At 45.2% G+C, this 19,920-nt stretch overlaps 1 protein-coding gene across 2 annotated transcripts in view; it reads left to right on the top strand.

Moving 5' to 3' along the window:
• LOC126281968 (inorganic pyrophosphatase) overlaps positions 1-19,920 on the top strand; it is a 132,712-nt gene that overhangs the window by 21,643 nt on the left and 91,149 nt on the right. Inside the window, exon 2 of one of the 2 annotated variants that reach the window (XM_049981355.1) lies at positions 16,353-16,446. The exons of the other annotated variant lie outside the window; for it this stretch is intronic. Coding sequence (XP_049837312.1) covers positions 16,443-16,446 — 4 coding nt within the window. The 5' untranslated portion in view covers positions 16,353-16,442. The remainder of the gene's footprint in view (positions 1-16,352; positions 16,447-19,920) is intronic. 2 annotated transcript variants of the gene reach the window in all.

Below are 19,920 nucleotides of genomic sequence, written 5' to 3'. Positions count from 1 at the left end.
TTTGCTCCCCAAATAGCAAAACTCCTTTACTACTTTAAGTGTCTCATTTCCTAATCTAATTCCCTCAGCAGCACCCGACTTAATTCGACTACATTCCATTATCTTCGTTTTGCTATTGTTGATGTTCATCTTATATCCTCCTTTCAAGACACTATCCATTCCATTCAACTGCTCTTCCACGTCCTTTGCTGTCTCTGACAGAATTAGGATGTCGTCGGCGAACCTCAAAGTTTTTATTTCTTCTCCATGGATTTTAATACCTGCCCCGAATTTTTCTTTTGTTTCCTTTACTGCTTGCTCAATATACAGATTGAATAACATCGGGGAGAGGCTACAACCCTGTCTTACTCCCTTCCCAACAACTGCTTCCCGTTCATGTTCCTCGAGTCTTATAACTGCCATCTGGTTTCTGTACAAATTGTAAATAGCCTTACGCTCCCTGTATTTTACCCCTGCCACCTTTAGAATTTGAAAGAGAGTATTCCAGTCAACATTGTCAAAAGCTTTCTCTAAGTCTACAAATGCTAGAAACGTAGGTTTGCCTTTCCTTAATCTTTCTTCTAAGATAAGTCTTAAGGTCAGTATTGCCTCACGTGTTCCAACATTTCTACGGAATCCAAACTGATCTTCCCCGAGGTCGGCTTCTACTAGTTTTTCCATTCGTCTGTGAAGAATTCGTGTTAGTATTTTGCAGCTGTGGCCTATTAAACTAATTGTTCGGTAATTTTCACATCTGTCAACATCTGCTTTCTTTGGGATTGCAATTATTATAGTCTTTTCGAAGTCTGTGGGTATTTCGCCTGTTTCATACATCTTGTTCACCACATGGTAGAGTTTTGTCAGAACTGGCTCTCCCAAGGCCGTCAGTAGTTCCAATGGAATGTTGTCTACTCCGGGGGCCTTGTTTCGACTCAGGTCTTTCAGTGCTTTGTCAAACTCTTCGCGCAGTATCGTATCTCCCATTTCATCTTCATCCACATCCTCTTCCATTTCCAAAATATTGTCCTGAAGTACATCGCCCTTGTATAGACCCTCTATATACTCCTTCCACCTTTCTACTTTCCCTTCTTTGCTTAGAACTGGGTTTCCATCTGAGCTCTTGATGTTCATACAAGTAGTTCTCTTATCTCCAAAGGTCTCTTTAATTTTCCTGTAGGCAGTATCTATCTTAGCCCTAGTGAGATAAGCCTCTACATCCTTACATTTGTGCTCTAGCCATCCCTGCTTAGCCATTTTGCACTTCCTGTCGATCTCATTTTTGAGACGTTTGTATTCCTTTTTGCCTGCTTCACTTACTGCATTTTTATATTTTCTCATTTCATCAATTAAATTCAATATTTTTTCTGTTACCCAAGGATTTCTACTGGCCCTCGTCTTTTTACCTAATTGATTATCTGCTGCCTTCACTACTTCATCCCTCAAAGCTATCCATTCTTCTTCTACTGTATTTGTTTCCCCCATTCCTGTCAATTGTTCCCTTACGCTCTCCCTGAAACTCTGTACAACCTCTGGTTCTTTCAGTTTATCCAGGTCATATCTCCTTAAGTTCCCTCCTTTTTAAGTAGTTGTAAGTTCTAGGGGACTGATGACCACAGATGTTAAGGCCCATTGTGCTCAAAGCCATTTGAACCATTTGACTCAAAACTGACCAACTCATTTGTCTCAAAAATATAAATTTTAGTTTCTTGCAGCTTCCCTCCCCATTGTTAAATTTCTGTAGACGCCCAAATCCTCATGATTAAAAAAAAACGAAAATGCTACAATGAGAGACGTGATTCCGCAAAGTGAGCGTTTACCTGTTACGCTACAGTACCTCGCAACTGGCTGTCCTTTCAAAGACTTTCAATTTACAAGCGCAGAATTTCACCTTAAAGTATTTGACACATAGTTGTTGAAAATGTGTCATGCAGTATTAAGTGCAGTGAACGATTATGTTAGGGAGGGTAATGTACATACACACATAAATACCCACCTCTACTTTTACTGATAATTCTGCATTAATTATTTTTAAAAAAACATCGTCCTTCATGACCTTTCCTCTTATTTTCTGTGCAATAGATCACAGGAATTCAAACTTAGCATTTATGTTTATGTACTCATCTACCATAACATCCCACAGTATCGGCAATTATTTGTACATTTCGATGAATCGCTCTTTCGTCTTGTTTTGAAGTCATTTTCAACACCGTACCATCAACGAATGGTGAACACAATGATGTCCATAGTTTGTGGCACAAGAGAAACTAGTGAGGATATAGTCAATATCGCCCACAGACGACATAATATCTCCAGGCAGCGTAACATATTTCAAAACTTTTCGGTGTCCTCAGTATTATTGTGCAACCTTTCAAACTAACCCCTTGACGGTTAATATTATTGCTCTTCAGGAAAAATTGTGCAGTATCATTGACCGCCTAGGGGGCACTTTACTGGTGACGTTTCACCCCGAGAGTTCGGGGTGGGTGGGTTTTGCAAAGACAGTGACGTATCGGCGTACATCTGTAGGGTATTTCTACCATAACTGGCTCACAGATCATTTGCTCTATGGAAAATTTTTCTGTGACAGTAAGACGCCTCCGGCACCCACATGGCTGAGCGTTTAAGGTGAAAAGGCGTGCACAAAAACAAACTCAGAATGACTTGGAGCAATTTGAAACACACTTGGTTAATACATGACTTATTATTTGTATAAACATTTCGTGGAAGTAAAATACACCTACTACAACGTTAGGAATGGGGGCGACAATGAGAATGGACGACATGTACAAACGTCCGGAAAAGACTGTTGGCTTTTCTTTCCCGTGACTGACTTGGAATGGTTTAAAAGTATGAAGCGCAGTCTGCCCTTACATTTGCGCTGTTCAGTGCATCAAACACATCGTGGGAATGAGCGCTGCAGTGAACCAATAACTTTCGCACGGTGTTTCTGCGCCAGAGATCATGCTGTACGGCTAAGCACCGCAGATACGTTTAACGAACACCCGTAGACTAGCGTGGCGTAAAACAGCAGCCAGACCGTTGCCAGAGACAATCTTTTTTTCTCGAAACGACGATCACTTAGGGACAGAACTGCAAGTTTTCTCACAATTCGGATGAAACTACAGGGCGAACTTTGTTACACACAGTGTTGAAATATATGAACAAATATGTAGATGAACGGAATGGACAGTGTCTTGAAAGGAGGATATAAGATGAACATCAACAAAAGCAAAACGAGGATAATGGAATGTAGTCGAATTAAATCGGGTGATGCTGACATATGGACGTACCGCGCCAGGGCTATTGCCCCGTGCTAATCCATACATCAAATGGGCATCTGCCAACTCCGCATTAGTAAACATAGCACTGACTGAAAAACCATGTTCGTGATGAACACTAACGTGTTGATGCTACGTACTGATGAGCTTGATGCCTACTGTAGAGCAATGAGTCGCATGTCAACACAAGCACCAAAGTCAACATTACCTTCCTTCAACTGGCGGTGAATCGAGGAAGTACAGTACATACTGACGAATCTAAAATGAACTCTAACATGGAAATTAAGCGTTTCCGGACACATGTCCACATAACATCTTTTCTTTATTTGTGTGTGAGAAATTTTTCCTGAAAGTTTGGCCGTACCTTTTTGTAACACCCTGTATATACCGAATACCTCTTGTAGATACCAAACGAAAAAGATTACAAAAGTCAAGTAATGTTACATGTAGGGTACTGTAATAACGTCCAAATATAACAAGAAAACTACCGTATCCCTTCTACCCCACAGTAAGTAGGCCTATTAAAACCTATATTCAAGAGTACCTACAATTATTTACTTTGAATAATGTTTCAGCAACCACGACAACTGCAGAAAACGTGCTTTCAACTTGCCTGCGTCAACAGTCAGGCAATAATACTGAAACCAAAATAATGCCTAATGTTCTGATTCGGAACGAAATAAAGTTTGATGCTATAAAGTCGAATGAAAATGCACAACAATTACAAGAACCTACCGTTTCCAGTAAGGGCTGTCAGATATTAGATTCAGAAAAGCTTGTGATGCTACCAGTATGCACGAACTGTTAAAGAAATCACAAAACGCTTCGTTATTTCAACTCGTATTTGAGATCGCAAACGCTAATTACGTGCCAAAAACGATATTCAACTAAATCGAATATGCATGCACAACGCATAACAAGTCTCTCAATAATTCAAATACCTTTTAATCGTATCCAAAAGTCCTCTGAACTCCAATTGAACTCAAAAGCACGGCGAACATACGAAGCGAAGGAGACGTTTGGCAGAAAAATGGCGCCAAAGCTAATCAACCAATCACGAGCAACTTCACCTATGGCCACTCTCTCTGTATACAGACTCTCTAACGACAATCAGACAGCAGCGGCCTCTAGGCGAAGAGGACATAAGCGCCGCGCAGCTTGGTCGCGGCCGACTTGAAGACCAGCCGTTCTACGAGCTCTATAGCAGCGACTTGGGAACTATATTGTTTCGCTTGTGTTAGGAGTTGTATATGCTGAAGATTCCTGATATGTCTGTTGCCCTTTGCTTGCGACACCTCCTTCTAATTTCGCAAAGTTAAGCATTGTCATTTATTTTCTGTATATACACTCCTGGAAATGGAAAAAAGAACACATTGACACCGGTGTGTCAGACCCACCATACTTGCTCCGGACACTGCAAGAGGGCTGTACAAGCAATGATCACACGCACGGCACTGCGGACACACCAGGAACCGCGGTGTTGGCCGTCGAATGGCGCTAGCTGCGCAGCATTTGTGCACCGTCGCCGTCAGTGTCAGCCAGTTTGCCGTGACATTCGGAGCTCCATCGAAGTCTTTAACACTGGTAGCATGCCGCGACAGCGTGGACGTGAACCGTATGTGCAGTTGACGGACTTTGAGCGAGGGCGTATAGTGGGCATGCGGGAGGCCGGGTGGACGTACCGCCGAATTGCTCAACACGTGGGGCATGAGGTCTCCACAGTACATCAATGTTGTCGCCAGTGGTCGGCGGAAGGTGCACGTGCCCGTCGACCTGGGACCGGACCGCAGCGACGCACGGATGCACGCGAAGACCGTAGGATCCTACGCAGTGCCGTAGGGGACCGCACCGCCACTTCCCAGCAAATTAGGGACACTGTTGCTCCTGGGATATCGGCGAGGACCATTCGAAACCGTCTCCATGAAGCTGGGCTACGGTCCCGCACACCGTTAGGCCGTCTTCCGCTCACGCCCCAACATCGTGCAGCCCGCCTCCAGTGGTGTCGCGACAGGCGTGAATGGAGGGACGAATGGAGACGTGTCGTCTTCAGCGATGAGAGTCGCTTCTGCCTTGGTGCCAATGATGGTCGTATGCGTGTTTGGTTCCGTGCAGGTGAGCGCCACAATCAGGACTGCATACGACCGAGGCACACAGGGCCAACACCCGGCATCATGGTGTGGGTTGCGATCTCCTATACTGGCCGTACACCTCTGGTGATCGTCGAGGGGACACTGAATAGTGCACGCTACATCCAAACCGTCATCGAACCCATCGTTCTACCATTCCTAGACCGGCAAGGGAACTTGCTGTTCCAACAGGACAATGCACGTCCGCATGTATCCCGTGCCACCCAACGTGCTCTAGAAGATGTAAGTCAACTACCCTGGTCAGCAAGATCTCCGGATCTGTCCCCCATTGAGCATGTTTGGGAATGGATGAAGCGTCGTCTCACGCGGTCTGCACGTCCAGCACGAACGCTGGTCCAACTGAGGCGCCAGGTGGAAATGGCATGGCAAGCCGTTCCACAGGACTACATCCAGCATCTCTACGGTCGTCTCCATGGGAGAATAGCAGCCTGCATTGCTGCGAAAGGTGGATATACACTGTACTAGTGCCGACATTGTGCATGCTCTGTTGCCTGTGTCTATGTGCCTGTGGTTCTGTCAGTGTGATCATGTGATGTATCTGACCCCAGGAATGTGTCAATCAAGTTTCCCCTTCCTGGGACAATGAATTCACGGTGTTCTTATTTCAATTTCCAGGAGTGTAAAATTCACTAATACGATTTGCTTGAAATTTTGTCTAGCGATCCGAGAGTGCAGGTTTTCTAAGCACCCCATATTCGACGAATAGGCAGGAGACAACACAAATTACCCGCTCCGTTTTAAACACGAGAGTTCGATCTTTAAAAAAAAATTAAAAAAGAACAAGGTGGGGGAGGGGGGGGGGGCGGGTCGTATTTTTCGCGTTGTAGAATATTGGACACGTGTGGTGTGTATTTCACATGTAATGCATAAAATATCCTATCAAGAACGGACAGGTCAGTTAAAGCAAACATCGACGGCTTGCTTAATGAAATGTCTACGCAGCAACGCCATTTATTCTGTATTCTGGATGGCTTTTTGGGAATATGCGTGGAAGAACGCTGCAGATTTTTGCAGTCTCGTCCAGTGTGCCGTTATACAAAGCGGACATTAATCCCTGAAGCCTCACTCCGCTCGGTGTTACAGACAAATGCCAGGACGCCTATAGCGATGACGGTTTCATACGTTCTGTAACTGCGACCTCGTCCCATATCCCAACACGCCGCCGCGGCCGCAGGCATCACAAAGACATCAAAAAGGTCTGCCCGTCCTTTCGCCGACAGAAATAGAATGAAAAGTCGCTGGCGGGCATCCATTTTGTGGGCTATATTTATGAAGCAATCTGTATGAATCGTCAATGAATTTCGTCGGTCGTGCGAGTGAGCTCTTCCGCGAATAACAGTCGATATAACTGACGGAGCCCTTCTGCCGGGCAGCCTTTGGAAGGACACGCCAATTTAAAAAGGACTTCTGCCTCAGGAGCGTCCGAGTGCCGTTGAATCAACGGACTTAATTACTTCTGAGTAGGAGCTACGGGGGAAAGGACAGCGTAATTTTGTTCAGAGTCGAAAGCCGCACTGACAGATTACAAAGTTCGAATGTAATTGCTCTTATACATACACATCTACATAAACAGTCAGCAAGCCACAGTACGGTGCATGGAGGAGGGTACCCTTTACCATTCGTAGTCATTTCCTTACCTGTTCCACTCGCAAATGAGTTCCTCATACATGTCGGTGCCTACACAAAACGATGGCTGGCTAAGTTCCTTACGGATATTCTCCAATTAGGTAACATTCCTCCCTCACTTAAACGAGCAAAGATCATCGCAGTCCTGAAACCTGGTAAACCAGGTGATAGACCAGAGAGTTACCGCCCCTTTGCCCTCCTCAGTATGGTCTATAAATTACTAGAAAGACTGCTCCTCAAGAGAACAGGCCAAACTATACTCAAAAAAATCGCTATCGAACAAGCAGGATTCCGTCCCTAATTCTGCTGTACAGATCAAGTCCTATCACTGACAACATGTATAGAGGCGGGGTTGCATAAGAAACATAACGTAGCTGCAGCATTCATAGACCTAACAGCAGCCTATGATACAGTTTGGAAACAGGGACTCATGTACATGTTAATCTGTGCCGTCCCCTGCAAGGAGATAACCAACCTCGTTGACGATATGTTGTCAAATAGAACCTTCCAAGTAACAATGAGGAATGAGAGAAGTAAACATAAAATTCAATAATGGACTCCCACAAGGCTCTGTTCTTGCGCCCCTTCTTCTCAGCCTTTACAGCCTTTACATCGCTGACACTCCTGTAACCAGATCGCGCAAATTTGGTTATGCTGGCGACTGGGCTCTGGCAACAGCCCACAGAAATATAGGAAGTGCCGAAGATATCCTTACGAGTGACCTAGGAATTCTCAGCGAGTTCTTTAGAAAATGGAGGCTACAACCTAGTGCTACAAAGACGGAAGTATCTGCCTTCCATTTGAACAACAAAATGGCCAACAGAGAACTACATGTATATCTAGACGGGAAAATACTAAATCACAACAAACACCCAAAGTACCTTGGGGTTACCCTAGATAGGACACTAACATTCAAAGTACACCTGACGAAAACTGCAGCGAAACTTAAAACACGCAAAAACATATTGCAGAAGCTCTGTGGCACCACTTGGGGCTCCACAGCATCTACCTTAAGAACATCTGCACTTGGCTTGGTGTATCCAGTTGCAGAATACTGTGCCCCAGTGTGGCTCAACTGGAAACACACACACATGGTAGATAGCCAACTTAATACAACAATGCGTATTATATCAGGCACAATCAGGCCAACTCCTACAGTGTGGCTGCCCGTTCTCAGTAACATAGCCCCTCCTAACCAACGGCGAGAACACGCTCTGGTTAGAGAATTTCAAAAAATCATGACCAACCCTCAATTACAAATCCATGAAGATACTCACGACATCCAAAGAAACAGACTCCGGTCTAGGCATCCTCCACTAAAGACCGCACAGGCGCTGCACCGAACCAACTTTAAAATAAATGAGCGATGGAAAGAGGAATGGGAGAACAGAAGAGCAGTAAACTGCCACAGTATGCCATGCATCTTTAGTAAACCAAAAGGATTTGATTGCCCTCGCAAAGTTTGGTCAACTCTTAATCGCATCAGAACCAACTGTGGGAGATGCGCCGACTCCTTACACAGATGGGGTAAACTTCCTTCGGCCGTTTGCGACTGTGGCGCTGAGAGACATACCCTCAAACACATCGTGCAGGAATGCCCACTAAGGGCATACGAGGGTGACCCACAGGATTTCCTAATGGCGACCCAAGAGGCAATCGACTATTTATTATCTAAGCTGGACGTTTGTTTGTGATTGCTCTTCTGTGAGTGTAAATTTACAATTGGTGGTGTCTTTATATACAAACTGTTCTGTTTACACATAAGTGATTTTTTTTTCAATCGTGTTGTTTCTGTAATTGTTACTGTATGTTATGAGCCACACTCTACATAAATAAATCGAGCGACGGAAATACGGCTATCTATTTGCCTCCATGTGAGCCCCAATTTCTTGTATACTGTCTTCGTGGTCCTTACGCGAAATGTACCGGGTGGTTATAATTAAACTTTCCCTATTTAACACGTTATAACATGGAAACTAATTACCGTAAGAGTAACAAACATGGTAGCATTGATGTCCAGAGTGTGGGGTGTATGATTTTCATGCGTCACAGTTCCAACTCTGGCCACCAGGTGGCGTGATCAGGCATCCATAGTCTCACACACCTGACCGGTCGCAGTGCACTTGTTGACGTGTCAACACGAACTTGGACCAAAGGAGCAGGGCATCATTGGTGAAGCTCTATTACCAAAACAACTGTAATGCTGCAGCAGCACTTGGAGAATATCGCCGGCTGAAAGGATTTCTCCATCTGCCATGCGGAGCACGATTAAGAAGTTCGAATCAGCTGGAGACTTGGGCGTCGCTCCGGGAAGCACCATAAGTGGTTGATAAAACGGCCGTTGCTGCCGCAGACAACGCTGCGCGCAGTTCCCGATCGCCAGGCAGTGGGTGCGCTGTGTCACAACAATTGAATATCCTTTGGTCCACTGTATGGAAGGTGCTTCGAACCATTCTCAAATGGTATCCGTACAAGATCCATATCGTACAGTAGCTTGCACCACAGGACGCACAACGATGTGTTGACTTGGCTCTCCACTTTCTTGCAAGGATTGAAGTTGACGAGGGCTGGCCCTGGACCATCCTACGGACAGACGAAGCTCATTTTCCACTGGTGGGCGAGGTGGACACACAGAATTCCCAAGTGTACGGATCTTCACCTCCAGTCACTCTGCATGAAGTTCCTCTGTACGGTGAACGTATCACCGTATGTGTGGCTTCACGGCTACATTCACCATTGGCCCATTCTTTTTTTTGAACAGGATGGTGCTCAAGGACCAAAGACGTGAAGTGCGACTGGCCAGCGTTAGTGCGATATGCTTCGCCAGCATTTCATACCCGCCCTACAGGAGAGAGACCCATTGAACTCGACAGTTTTCTCGCAAGATGGGGCTCCACCGCACATCGCTCGTAAATTTCACTTGCTTCTCCAGAACACGTTTGGAAATGGTCGAATTATCAGCGGATCGTTTCCAAATGCTTAGCCGGCACGATCACCTTGTCTCACTCCTGTGATTTCCGCTTGTGCGGCTACATGAAGGATAGGGTTTACCAGGGGATCATTCATGCATGTGCTGATCTGAATCGCAGCATATCAAGAGAGGTAGTCAGCATACCTACTAACATGCTTCATTCTGCTGTGCACAATGCAATCCTGTGCATTCAGACTCTTCTGGACCCTGATGGGCGCCATACTGAGCCCCTTTTGTAGCAGTAATGGTACCGGTATATAGTGCTATGATGTATAGTAGCAGCACATTAAAAGCGTTTCAATTGATCTGAAAAATGGTTCAAATGGCTCTAAGCACTGTGGGACTTAACATCTGAGGTCATCAGTCCCCTAGACCTAGAACTACTTAAACCTAACTAACGTAAGGACATCACACACATCCATGCCTGAGACAGGATTGGAACTTGCGACTGTAGCAGCAGCGCGGTTCCGGACCGAAGAATTGAACTGATTCAGCATTATTTCTCTTCCCTATGCCGTTCAAATTAATACTACCAAGTTTGGTACTTGACGTAATTGGTTTCCGTGTTATAACGTGTTAAATAGGGAAAGTTTAACTATAACCATCCAATACGTTGACACAGTAGAATCGTTCTGCAGTCACCTTCAAATACCAGTTCTCTAAATTTTCTTAGTAGTGTTCCTCTAAAAGAACGTCTCCTTCCCTCCAGGGATTCCCATTTGACTTCCTGAGACATTTCGGTAAAACATGCGTGTTGTCTGAACCTGGCGGTAACAAATCTAGCAGCCCATCTGTGAATTGATTCAACGTCTTTCCATTTAATCCTACCTAGTGCGGAACCCAAACACTCGACCAGTACTCGAGAATAGGTCGTACTAGCATCCTATATGCGGTCTCTTTTGCAGATGGACCACACTTTCCCAAAATTCTTCGAAAAAACTTAATTCGAACATTCGCCTTACCTGTCACAATCTTCACATGATCGTACCATTTCTCATTCCATTTCATATCGCTCTGCAGCCCTACGTCCAGATAATTAAACGACGTGACTGTGTCAAGCAGGACACTGCTAATGTTGTATTCGAGCTTTACGGTTTTGCTTTTCCTGTTCATGTACAGTAACTTACATTTTTCTACGTTCACAGCTACTTGCCATTCACCACACAACTAGAAATTTTGTCTAACTTGTCTCGTTTCCTCCTACATTCACTCCAACACGACACCTTCCGGTACACCACAGCATCAGCACACAGCCGCACATTGCTGCACACTCTGTCCGCCAAATAATTTGTGTACCGTGTGTCCGAAATTAAAGTCCCAGTTTCAAAATGCTGTAAAAAGAGTACTACTGCTCAGAGTGACGTCAACTTTTAAACAGCATTTTATTGATACAGAGGAAAACGTCATGGAACAAAACAATAGATGTTGCTGTAAGTTCCGGCCGGCGTGGCCGAGCGGTTCTAGGCGCTTCAGTCTGGAATCGCGCGACCGCTACGGTCCTGCCTCGGGCATGGATGTGTGTGATGTTCTTAGGTTAGTTAGGTTTAAGTAGTTCTAAGTTCTAGGGGACTGATGACCTCAGATGTTAAAACGGCTGTTCCTCAGTTTGCGTCCGAGAGGACCAACATGTCTCCATGGAGGTTTACGCGCTGCTGCTAAAGCTCTTTTACAAGAGCGGTGACTGTGCACCAGTAGCCCTGCAGAAGTTCCGGACTCTCATAGGTATGAAAAAAGGGAATTGGTCCAATGTCGACGATGCGTCTGGAGAAAAAGCTACAAAATTCCAAAAGACAGTGAAACGTCCCCTTCGAAAAATTATGAATGACAGTGCTGGCTCAGACAGTTCTCTCTTCACTTACTATGATCATCACTTAACAGACACACAATAGTTTTAGCGCAACGCAATCTGACTTTCAGTAATCCCTAGAAAAGAATGGCCCCGACTAACAATAACCTATACTTTTCATGAAACACTTACCTCACAATTATCTTCGTTACTCGAACTACTGCAATACAGCGAGCGCCACTACTGCCAGCTAAATAAAAGATTCTAACTACTGAAGGCACTAACTACTGGTAGGCATAGTTAGCAAATGAAAGATTTTGACAGAGAACAAACAATATATTTACCTTAATAGCGTTCAAAAGTCATAAAATATATTTTGTGACATCCTATTAAACAAATTTCCTTTTTCTGACGAACAAACGTCCAGATCGTCCCTCTCGAAATTCTGCCATCTCTCTCCCCACATCCACCACTGCTGGCGGCTCACCTCCAACTACACAAAGCTACGCGCTGTTCACATCCAACTGCCCAACACTACATAAGCGAATAATCCAACAATGAGACCAACCAGCCACAGACTGCACACAATGCAGTCAGCGATTTTCATACAGAGCACTACATGGCGTTACCAACATAAAAGCCTAAACAGCCTACTTACAACAGGGTCTTTTGAAATGCAGTGTGGCAGAGGGAGGAAATCAGTTGACCCGACATCTGTTGAATATGTGGCCACAGCACTGCAGGAGGGACAAACGGTGGTGTGGAAACAGGCAGTGCACGGGGAATTGCCCGAAGGCTGGACATCTCTGCAAGAACATTGAGTAAAATCCTACGAAACATCCTGCATTGCAATCCACACAAAATCACCCAAGTTCAGGAGTTCCTTCCTGCTCATCTGCCGCATGCTTTGGAATTTCTTGCTCGCATGGAAACGAACAAAAAATGGCCTAGGAACATTCTGTAAACAGACGAGGACTATTTCCATCTCCAAGGGCATGCCAGTACGCAGAACTGCCGAATATGGCAACGTAAAATTCGCACGCACGTCAACCGGTACCACTTCATTCTGCGAAGGTGACTGTGTGGTGCGAGAGGGAGGCACCGGTTTTCGTAGAGCCGTAATTTGACAGGCTCTGGTAAACACTGCGAGGGTCTTTTGCACACCAACGCCATTCTAACCCTTCAACAGCGTGGGTGTGTGCGTAGGTTCATTTTAATGCAAGATGGCGCTCCTCCGCAAGTAGCACAGCGGCTGCTGCAGAGGCATTTCGGGAATGCTAGAATTATCAGCCGTCATTTCCTTACAGCCTGGCCATCCAATCACCATCCAGATCACCTGATGTTAAACCGTGTGACTTCTGGTTGTGGGGGCAGTATTGACAATATCTTTGTCATTCTCTTGCGTGCTACAGTCTCTCAATACACTACTGGCCATTAAAATTGCTACACCAAGAAGAAATGCCGATGATAAACGGGTATTCATTGGACAAATATATTATACTAGAACTGACATGTGATTACATTTTCACGCAATTTGGGTGCATAGATCCTGAGAAATCAGTACCCAGAACAGTCACCTCTGGCCGTAATAACTGCCTTGATATGCCTGGGCATTGAGTCAAACAGAGCTCGGATGCCGTGTACAGTTTCAGCTGCCCATGCAGCTTCAACACGATACCGCAGTTCATCAACAGTAGTGACTGGCGTATTGTGATGAGCCACTTGCTCGGCCATCATTGATCAGACGTTTTCAATTGGTGAGAGATCTGGAGAATGTGCTGGCTAGGGCAGCAGTCGAACATTTTCTGTATCCAGAAAGGCCCGTACAGGACTGCAAATTGCGGTCGTGAATTATCCTGCTTAAATGTAGGGTTTCGCAGGGATCGAATGAAGGGTAGAGCCACGGGTCGTAACACACCTGAAATGTAACGTCCACTGTTCAAAGTGCCGTCAGTGCGAACAAGAGGTGACCGAGACGTGTAACCAATGGCACCCTATACCATCACGCCGGGTGATACGCCAGTATGGCGATGACGAATACACGCTTCCAATGTGCGTTCAGCGGGATGTCGCCAAACACGGATGCGACCCTCATGATGCTGTAAACAGAACCTGGATTCATCCGAAAAAAATGACGTTTTGTCATTCGTACACCCAGGTTCGTCGTCGAGTACACCATCGCAGGCGCTCCTGTCTGTGATAGAGTGTCAACGGTAACCGCAGCCATGGTGTCCGAACTGATAGTCCATTCTGCTGCAACCGTCGACGAACTGTTCGTGCAGATGGTTGTTGTTTTGCAAACGTCCCCATCTGATGACTCAGGGATCGAGACGTGGCTGCACGATCCGTTACAGCCATGGGTATACGATGCCTGTCATCTCGGCTGCTAGTGATACGAGGACGTTGGGATCCAGCACGGCGTTCCGTATTACCCTCCTGAACCCACCGATTCCATATTTTGCTAACAGTCATTGGATCTCTACCAACGCGAGCAGCAATGTCGCGATACCATAAACCGCAATCGCGATCGGCTACAATCCGGTCTTTATCAAAGTCGGAAACGTGATGGTACGCATTTCTCCTCCTTACACGAGGCATCACAACGTTTCACCAGGCAACGCCGGTCAATTTTGTTTGTGTATGAGAAAACGGTTGGATTTTTTTTCTCTGTCAGCACGTTGTAGGTGTCGTCACCGGCGCCAGCCTTGTGTGAATGCTCTGAAAAGCTAATCATTTGCACATCACAGCATCTTCCTCCTGTCGGTTAAATTTCGCGTCTGTAGCAATTTTAATGGCCAGTAGTGTAGATATCATTGTTGTTGTTGTTGTATTCGAAACGTGTTCGAAAGTGGACGAAAGAGCATTATTATTAGAGTGTATAGAAATATTTTAGAGCAAATAGATACAAAAATAGAAACACTAGGAATGAATGGTATGAATTATCACTTGGATGCTACGTTACAGCCACGAAGGAAAATGTTTTTAAAAACTTAATTAACGCGAAGCTATGAATATATATTTCGATATTTATGTGCACATATACATGACTTACCCGAATATAACCCTTTGATGTATGTATTATTGTGTGACACGTCTCCACAACTATGTTTCAAATATTGTAAGGTGAAACTGCACTTGTAAATTTCAGTTGACAGAACTGCCAGTAGCAAAGTATTGTAACGTAATAGGTAAGTACTAACTTGGTGCAATTTCATATGTCATTGCAATATTTTGTTTTTGATCATTAGGATATGAGTAGGTTGGGGTAGGGCACTTTCGAGACGTAACAAACCAAAAGAACTAAATTTTATTGGCTACACAAAAAGCTTATTATATCACAAAGAAGTGACTCTTATGTACTCAATATTTGTTATAGGTAATTATTTTGATACTTAAAACCTTAAAACAAACATAAATTGTACTGCAATTGCTGGAGCCTTAGTTTTGTCTCGCTGCGATCAGCCACACAACGCTGCATTCGACTAAACGAAAGCTTTAGCAGAATCAAGGGAAATGACTTCCAGAACGGTATGTGTATCTTTTTATGCATATATTGAAATCCAGCTTTTAGGTAAGAGGGACAGGACACATGCCTTTGTAAGGGGACGACCGTTTCCGATAATATATTAAATGGTGGACCATCAACACATAAACACCTGACGCTCCTTGAAGCAATTATTCATCCATATTTCTTTTCTGTTTGCAATAAAGTAGAGCAATTAGCACAGCAGCAGTGTCTTCATCGTCCATCATACCAAACCACAATGTTATTACACGATGTTATTGAGCAGTGTAGGGGGCACTCCATTCTGTGCAGCATAATGCAACAGCGCACAGCATCAATGCGTCCATGACAGCATTACCAAATGTTTTCCGTGAAAGGATAGCTGACTGCCTTCCTCGTTCCGCAGAACTAAACCCCCATACTCTCGAACAGTTAGAATACATATCAAGAATTTCTGCAGCCAGAAGTCAATTAGCGTTCGATAGCCCGATCGGAGGCGTCAGGCTGCTCTTGCCACAGAGTGAAGCCATTTGGACCGTAAGCTGCAAATCGAAGTTACGCTTAATGTACCCGAACTGCGTCTCAGTTTTTGCTCAACAACCCAGGGAAGGGCTGCCGTGGCAATTATAAGGAGGTGGCAGAACTGATGATGATGATGTTTGGTTTGCGGGGCGCTCAACTGCGCGGTTATCAGCGCCCGTACAAATTCCCAATCTTTGCTCAGTCCAGTCTCGCCACTTTGATGAACGATGATGAAATGATGATGACAGTACAAACACCAAGTCATCTTGAGGCAGGTGAAAATCCCTGACCCCGCCGGGAATCGAACCCGGTGAGGTGTAGCGTCGTATACCGATCCAGCCTTGGAGGCGTTTAAGTGGGAAAAGTGTCACAGAGACTGGACGCGCACGTAGTTTACGTATCAGCCGATAGAGGACAATATTGGATAGGGGACTGATTTAGTTTCGATTGTGCCCACTAGAGTGCACTAAAGTAATAGAATATTTTTCATAAACTGTTCTAGTATTTTCATAAAGTGTTATTATGTCTTTTTGTGTAGGCGAAGCCGGCCGGAGTGGCCGTGCGGTTCTAGGCGCTACAGTCTGGAGCCGAACGACCGCTACGTCCGCAGGGGTCCGCTACGTCGGGCATGGGTGTGTATGCTGCCCTTAGGTTAGTTAGGTTTAATTAGTTCTTAGTTCCAGGTGACTGGTGACCTCAGAAGTTAAGTCGCATAGTACTCAGCGCCATTTGAACAATTTGTGTAGGTAAAATGTTATAAATGTGTTCTAGCGGTAATAATGATGCGTGAGTGTGGTTTAAGGTTAATATGAAGATAATTGTTTAACGAGGTATGTAGTGGGATTTAGTGTGGGAACATTTCGAAGAAGATTGAATGTGGACAAAGGGGAAGTTTTGTGGAATACATTTGTAAAGTATGTTTATGGTAAAGGGAAAGTTAATTCAGGTATAAATAACAATAGTAAATAACTTTTTGATTATTGATGAAAAGCTCGGACTGACGCGGGAGAGTGTTGTTTTGCTATTGGCTCTTGAGTAAACGGTCCAATGGTAAAGCAATTTCTTCGCGCGCCTTTTTCTGCTGGAAGAGAAGACAGAGTATTCTAGAGAGGAGTCGGAGCATACATAGCCATGAAACAGTTCGGACCTGTGTAGTAGTAGTTCCGATGGGAATGATAAGTTGCCGGATCTAGCAGTGTTTCGTGCATCAAAAGTGTTGTAAAGTGACAGCATAATTATTCTGATGGGTGTGTAGAAATTTCGGGATTTTTTAATGAATTTTGTGACGAGAAAAAGACATAAATTAAGCGTGGCGTATTGAGCAGTCGGTGACTAAAAACTGTGACTGAATTAGGTACCGACAGACTTAATATTTGGCGAGCATTCTCAATCAAAAACAATCCGTATTTTTTTAGCTATTACGTTTTCGGGAAATGCAACACCATAAACTTGCTAATGTGAGTGAAAGGGATTGTGAGTAACTGTGTTGAGACTAGCATGGGCTTGGCAGTGATACTTGTTCACTTAAGCTTCTCGGAAGGACGACGGTTCAATCCCGCGTCCGGCCATCCTGATTTAGGTTTTCCGTGATTTCCCTAAATCACTCTAGGCGAATGCCGGGATGGTTCCTCTGAAAGGGCACGGCCGACTTCCTTCCCCATCCTTCCCTAATCCAATGAGACCGATGACCACGCTGTCTGGTCTCCTTCCCCAAACCAACCAACCAAATTAAGTTTCAGAATATATTAATTAAGGACAAAATTTCCAACCTTTCATTTCGTGTGAAAACTTTCTTCCGAACGTAGATTAGTGACTTTAATTGCAGCCTGGTTCACGTCGAAGTACGGTAGGTTTTGCTCGGCTTCCCTACTGATTATATGCCGAGACAATGTTCACAGGCAGGTGCAGGTTCGTCGCAAAGGGACGGAAAGAACCGGGCCGCCGAACCGGGTCCCCGTTCTCGGGAAGCGAGACCACGAGGTGCGGACAGGATATGTACACGGTGTTTCAAAAATGGCCGGTATATTTCAAACGGCAATACAAACTAAACGAGCAGCGATAGAAATACACCGTTTGTTGCAATATGCTTGGGACAACAGTACATTTTCAGACAGACAAACTTTCGAAATTACAGTAGTTACAATTGTCAACAACAGATGGCGCTGCAGTCTGGGAAACTCTATAGTACGATATTTTCCACATATCCACCATGCGTAGCAATAATATGGCGTAGTCTCTGAATGAAATTACCCGAAACCTTTGACAACGTGTCTGGCGGAATGGCTTCACATGCAGATGAGATGTACTGCTTCAGCTGTTCAATTGTTTCTGGATTCTGGCGGTACATCTGGTCTTTCAAGTGTCCCCACAGAAAGAAGTCACAGGGGTTGATGTCTGGCGAATAGGGAGGCCAATCCACGCCGCCTCCTGTATGTTTCGGATAGCCCAAAGCAATCACACGATCATCGAAATATTCATTCAGGAAATTAAAGACGTCGGCCGTGCGATGTGACCGGGCACCATCTTGCATAAACCACGAGGTGTTCGCAGTGTCGTCTAAGGCAGTTTGTGCCGCCACAAATTCACGAAGAATGTCCAGATAGCGTGATGCAGTAATCGTTTCGGATCTGAAAAATGGGCCAATGATTCCTTTGGAAGAAATGGCGGCCCAGACCAGTACTTTTTGAGGATGCAGGGACGATGGGACTGCAACATGGAGCTTTTCGGTTTCCCATATGCGCCAGTTCTGTTTATTGACGAAGCCGTCCAGGTAAAAATAAGCTTCGTCAGTAAACCAAATGCTGCCCACATGCATATCGCCATCATCAACCCTGTGCACTATATCGTTAGCGAATGTCTCTCGTGCAGCAATGGTAGCGGCGCTGAGGGGTTGCCACGTTTCAATTTTGTATGGATAGAGGTGTAAACTCTGGCGCATGAGACGATACGTGGACATTGGCGTCATTTGGACCGCAGCTCCAACACGGCAAACGGAAACCCGAGGCCGATGTTGGATCACCTACTGCACTAGCTGCGCGTTGCCCTCTGTGGTTGCCGTACGCGGTCGGCCTACCTTTCCAGCACGTTCATCCGTCACGTTCCCAGTCCGTTGAAATTTTTCAAACGGGTCCTTTATTGTATCGCTTTTCGGTCCTTTGGTTACATTAAACCTCCGTTGAAAACTTCGTCTTGTTGCAACAACACTGTGTTCTAGGCGGTGGAATTCCAACACCAGAAAAATCCTCTGTTCTAAGGAATAAACCATGTTGTCCACAGCACACTTGCACGTTGTGAACAGCACACGCTTACAGCAGAAAGACGACGTACAGAATGGCGCACCCACAGACTGCGTTGCCTTCTATATCTTTCACATCACTTGGAGCGCCATCTGTTGTTGAAAATTGTAACTACTGTAATTTCGAAAGTTTGTCCGTCTGAAAATGTACTGTTGTCCCAAGCATATTGCAACAAACGGTGTATTTCTATCGCTGCTCGTTTACTTTTTTTTGCCGTTTCAAATATACCGGTCATTTTTGAAACACCCTGTATGTACACATACAGATGGCGGTAGTACCGCGTACGCAAGTTTCAGAAGGGCATTTGGACTCAGGTGATCCAAATGGAAAGGTTTCCTGTGTGATTATGGCCGCACGGCGAGAATTAACAGCCTTTGTACGCGGAATGGTAGTTGCAGCTAGACGCATGGGACATTCTGTTTCGGAAATCGTTAGAGAATTCAATATTCCGAGATCCACAATGTGAAGACTTTGCTAAGAATACCAAATTTCAGGCATTACCTCCCACCACGGACAACGCAGTGGTCGACAGCTTTCTCTTGACGAGTGAGAGCAGCGGCGTTTGCGTGAAGTTGTCAGTGCTAACAGACAAGCAATGCTGCGTCAAATAACCTGTGGGACGTACGACGAACGTATCCGGTAGGACAGTGCGGCGAAATGTGGCGTCAGTGGGCCAACGCAGCAGACGACCGATGCGAGTGACAGACTCCCCTGGGCTCACGGCCATATCGTTGGACCCTAGACGAATGGAAAACCGTGACCGGGTCAGATGAGTGCCGATTTCAGTTGATAAGAGCTGGTGGCAGGATT

This window comes from Schistocerca gregaria, chromosome 1, assembly GCF_023897955.1.
Source record: "Schistocerca gregaria isolate iqSchGreg1 chromosome 1, iqSchGreg1.2, whole genome shotgun sequence".
Taxonomy (NCBI): Eukaryota; Metazoa; Arthropoda; class Insecta; order Orthoptera; family Acrididae; genus Schistocerca; species Schistocerca gregaria.
Note: the sequence above shows the minus strand (reverse complement) of the source record. Positions and strands in the feature narration are given on the sequence as shown.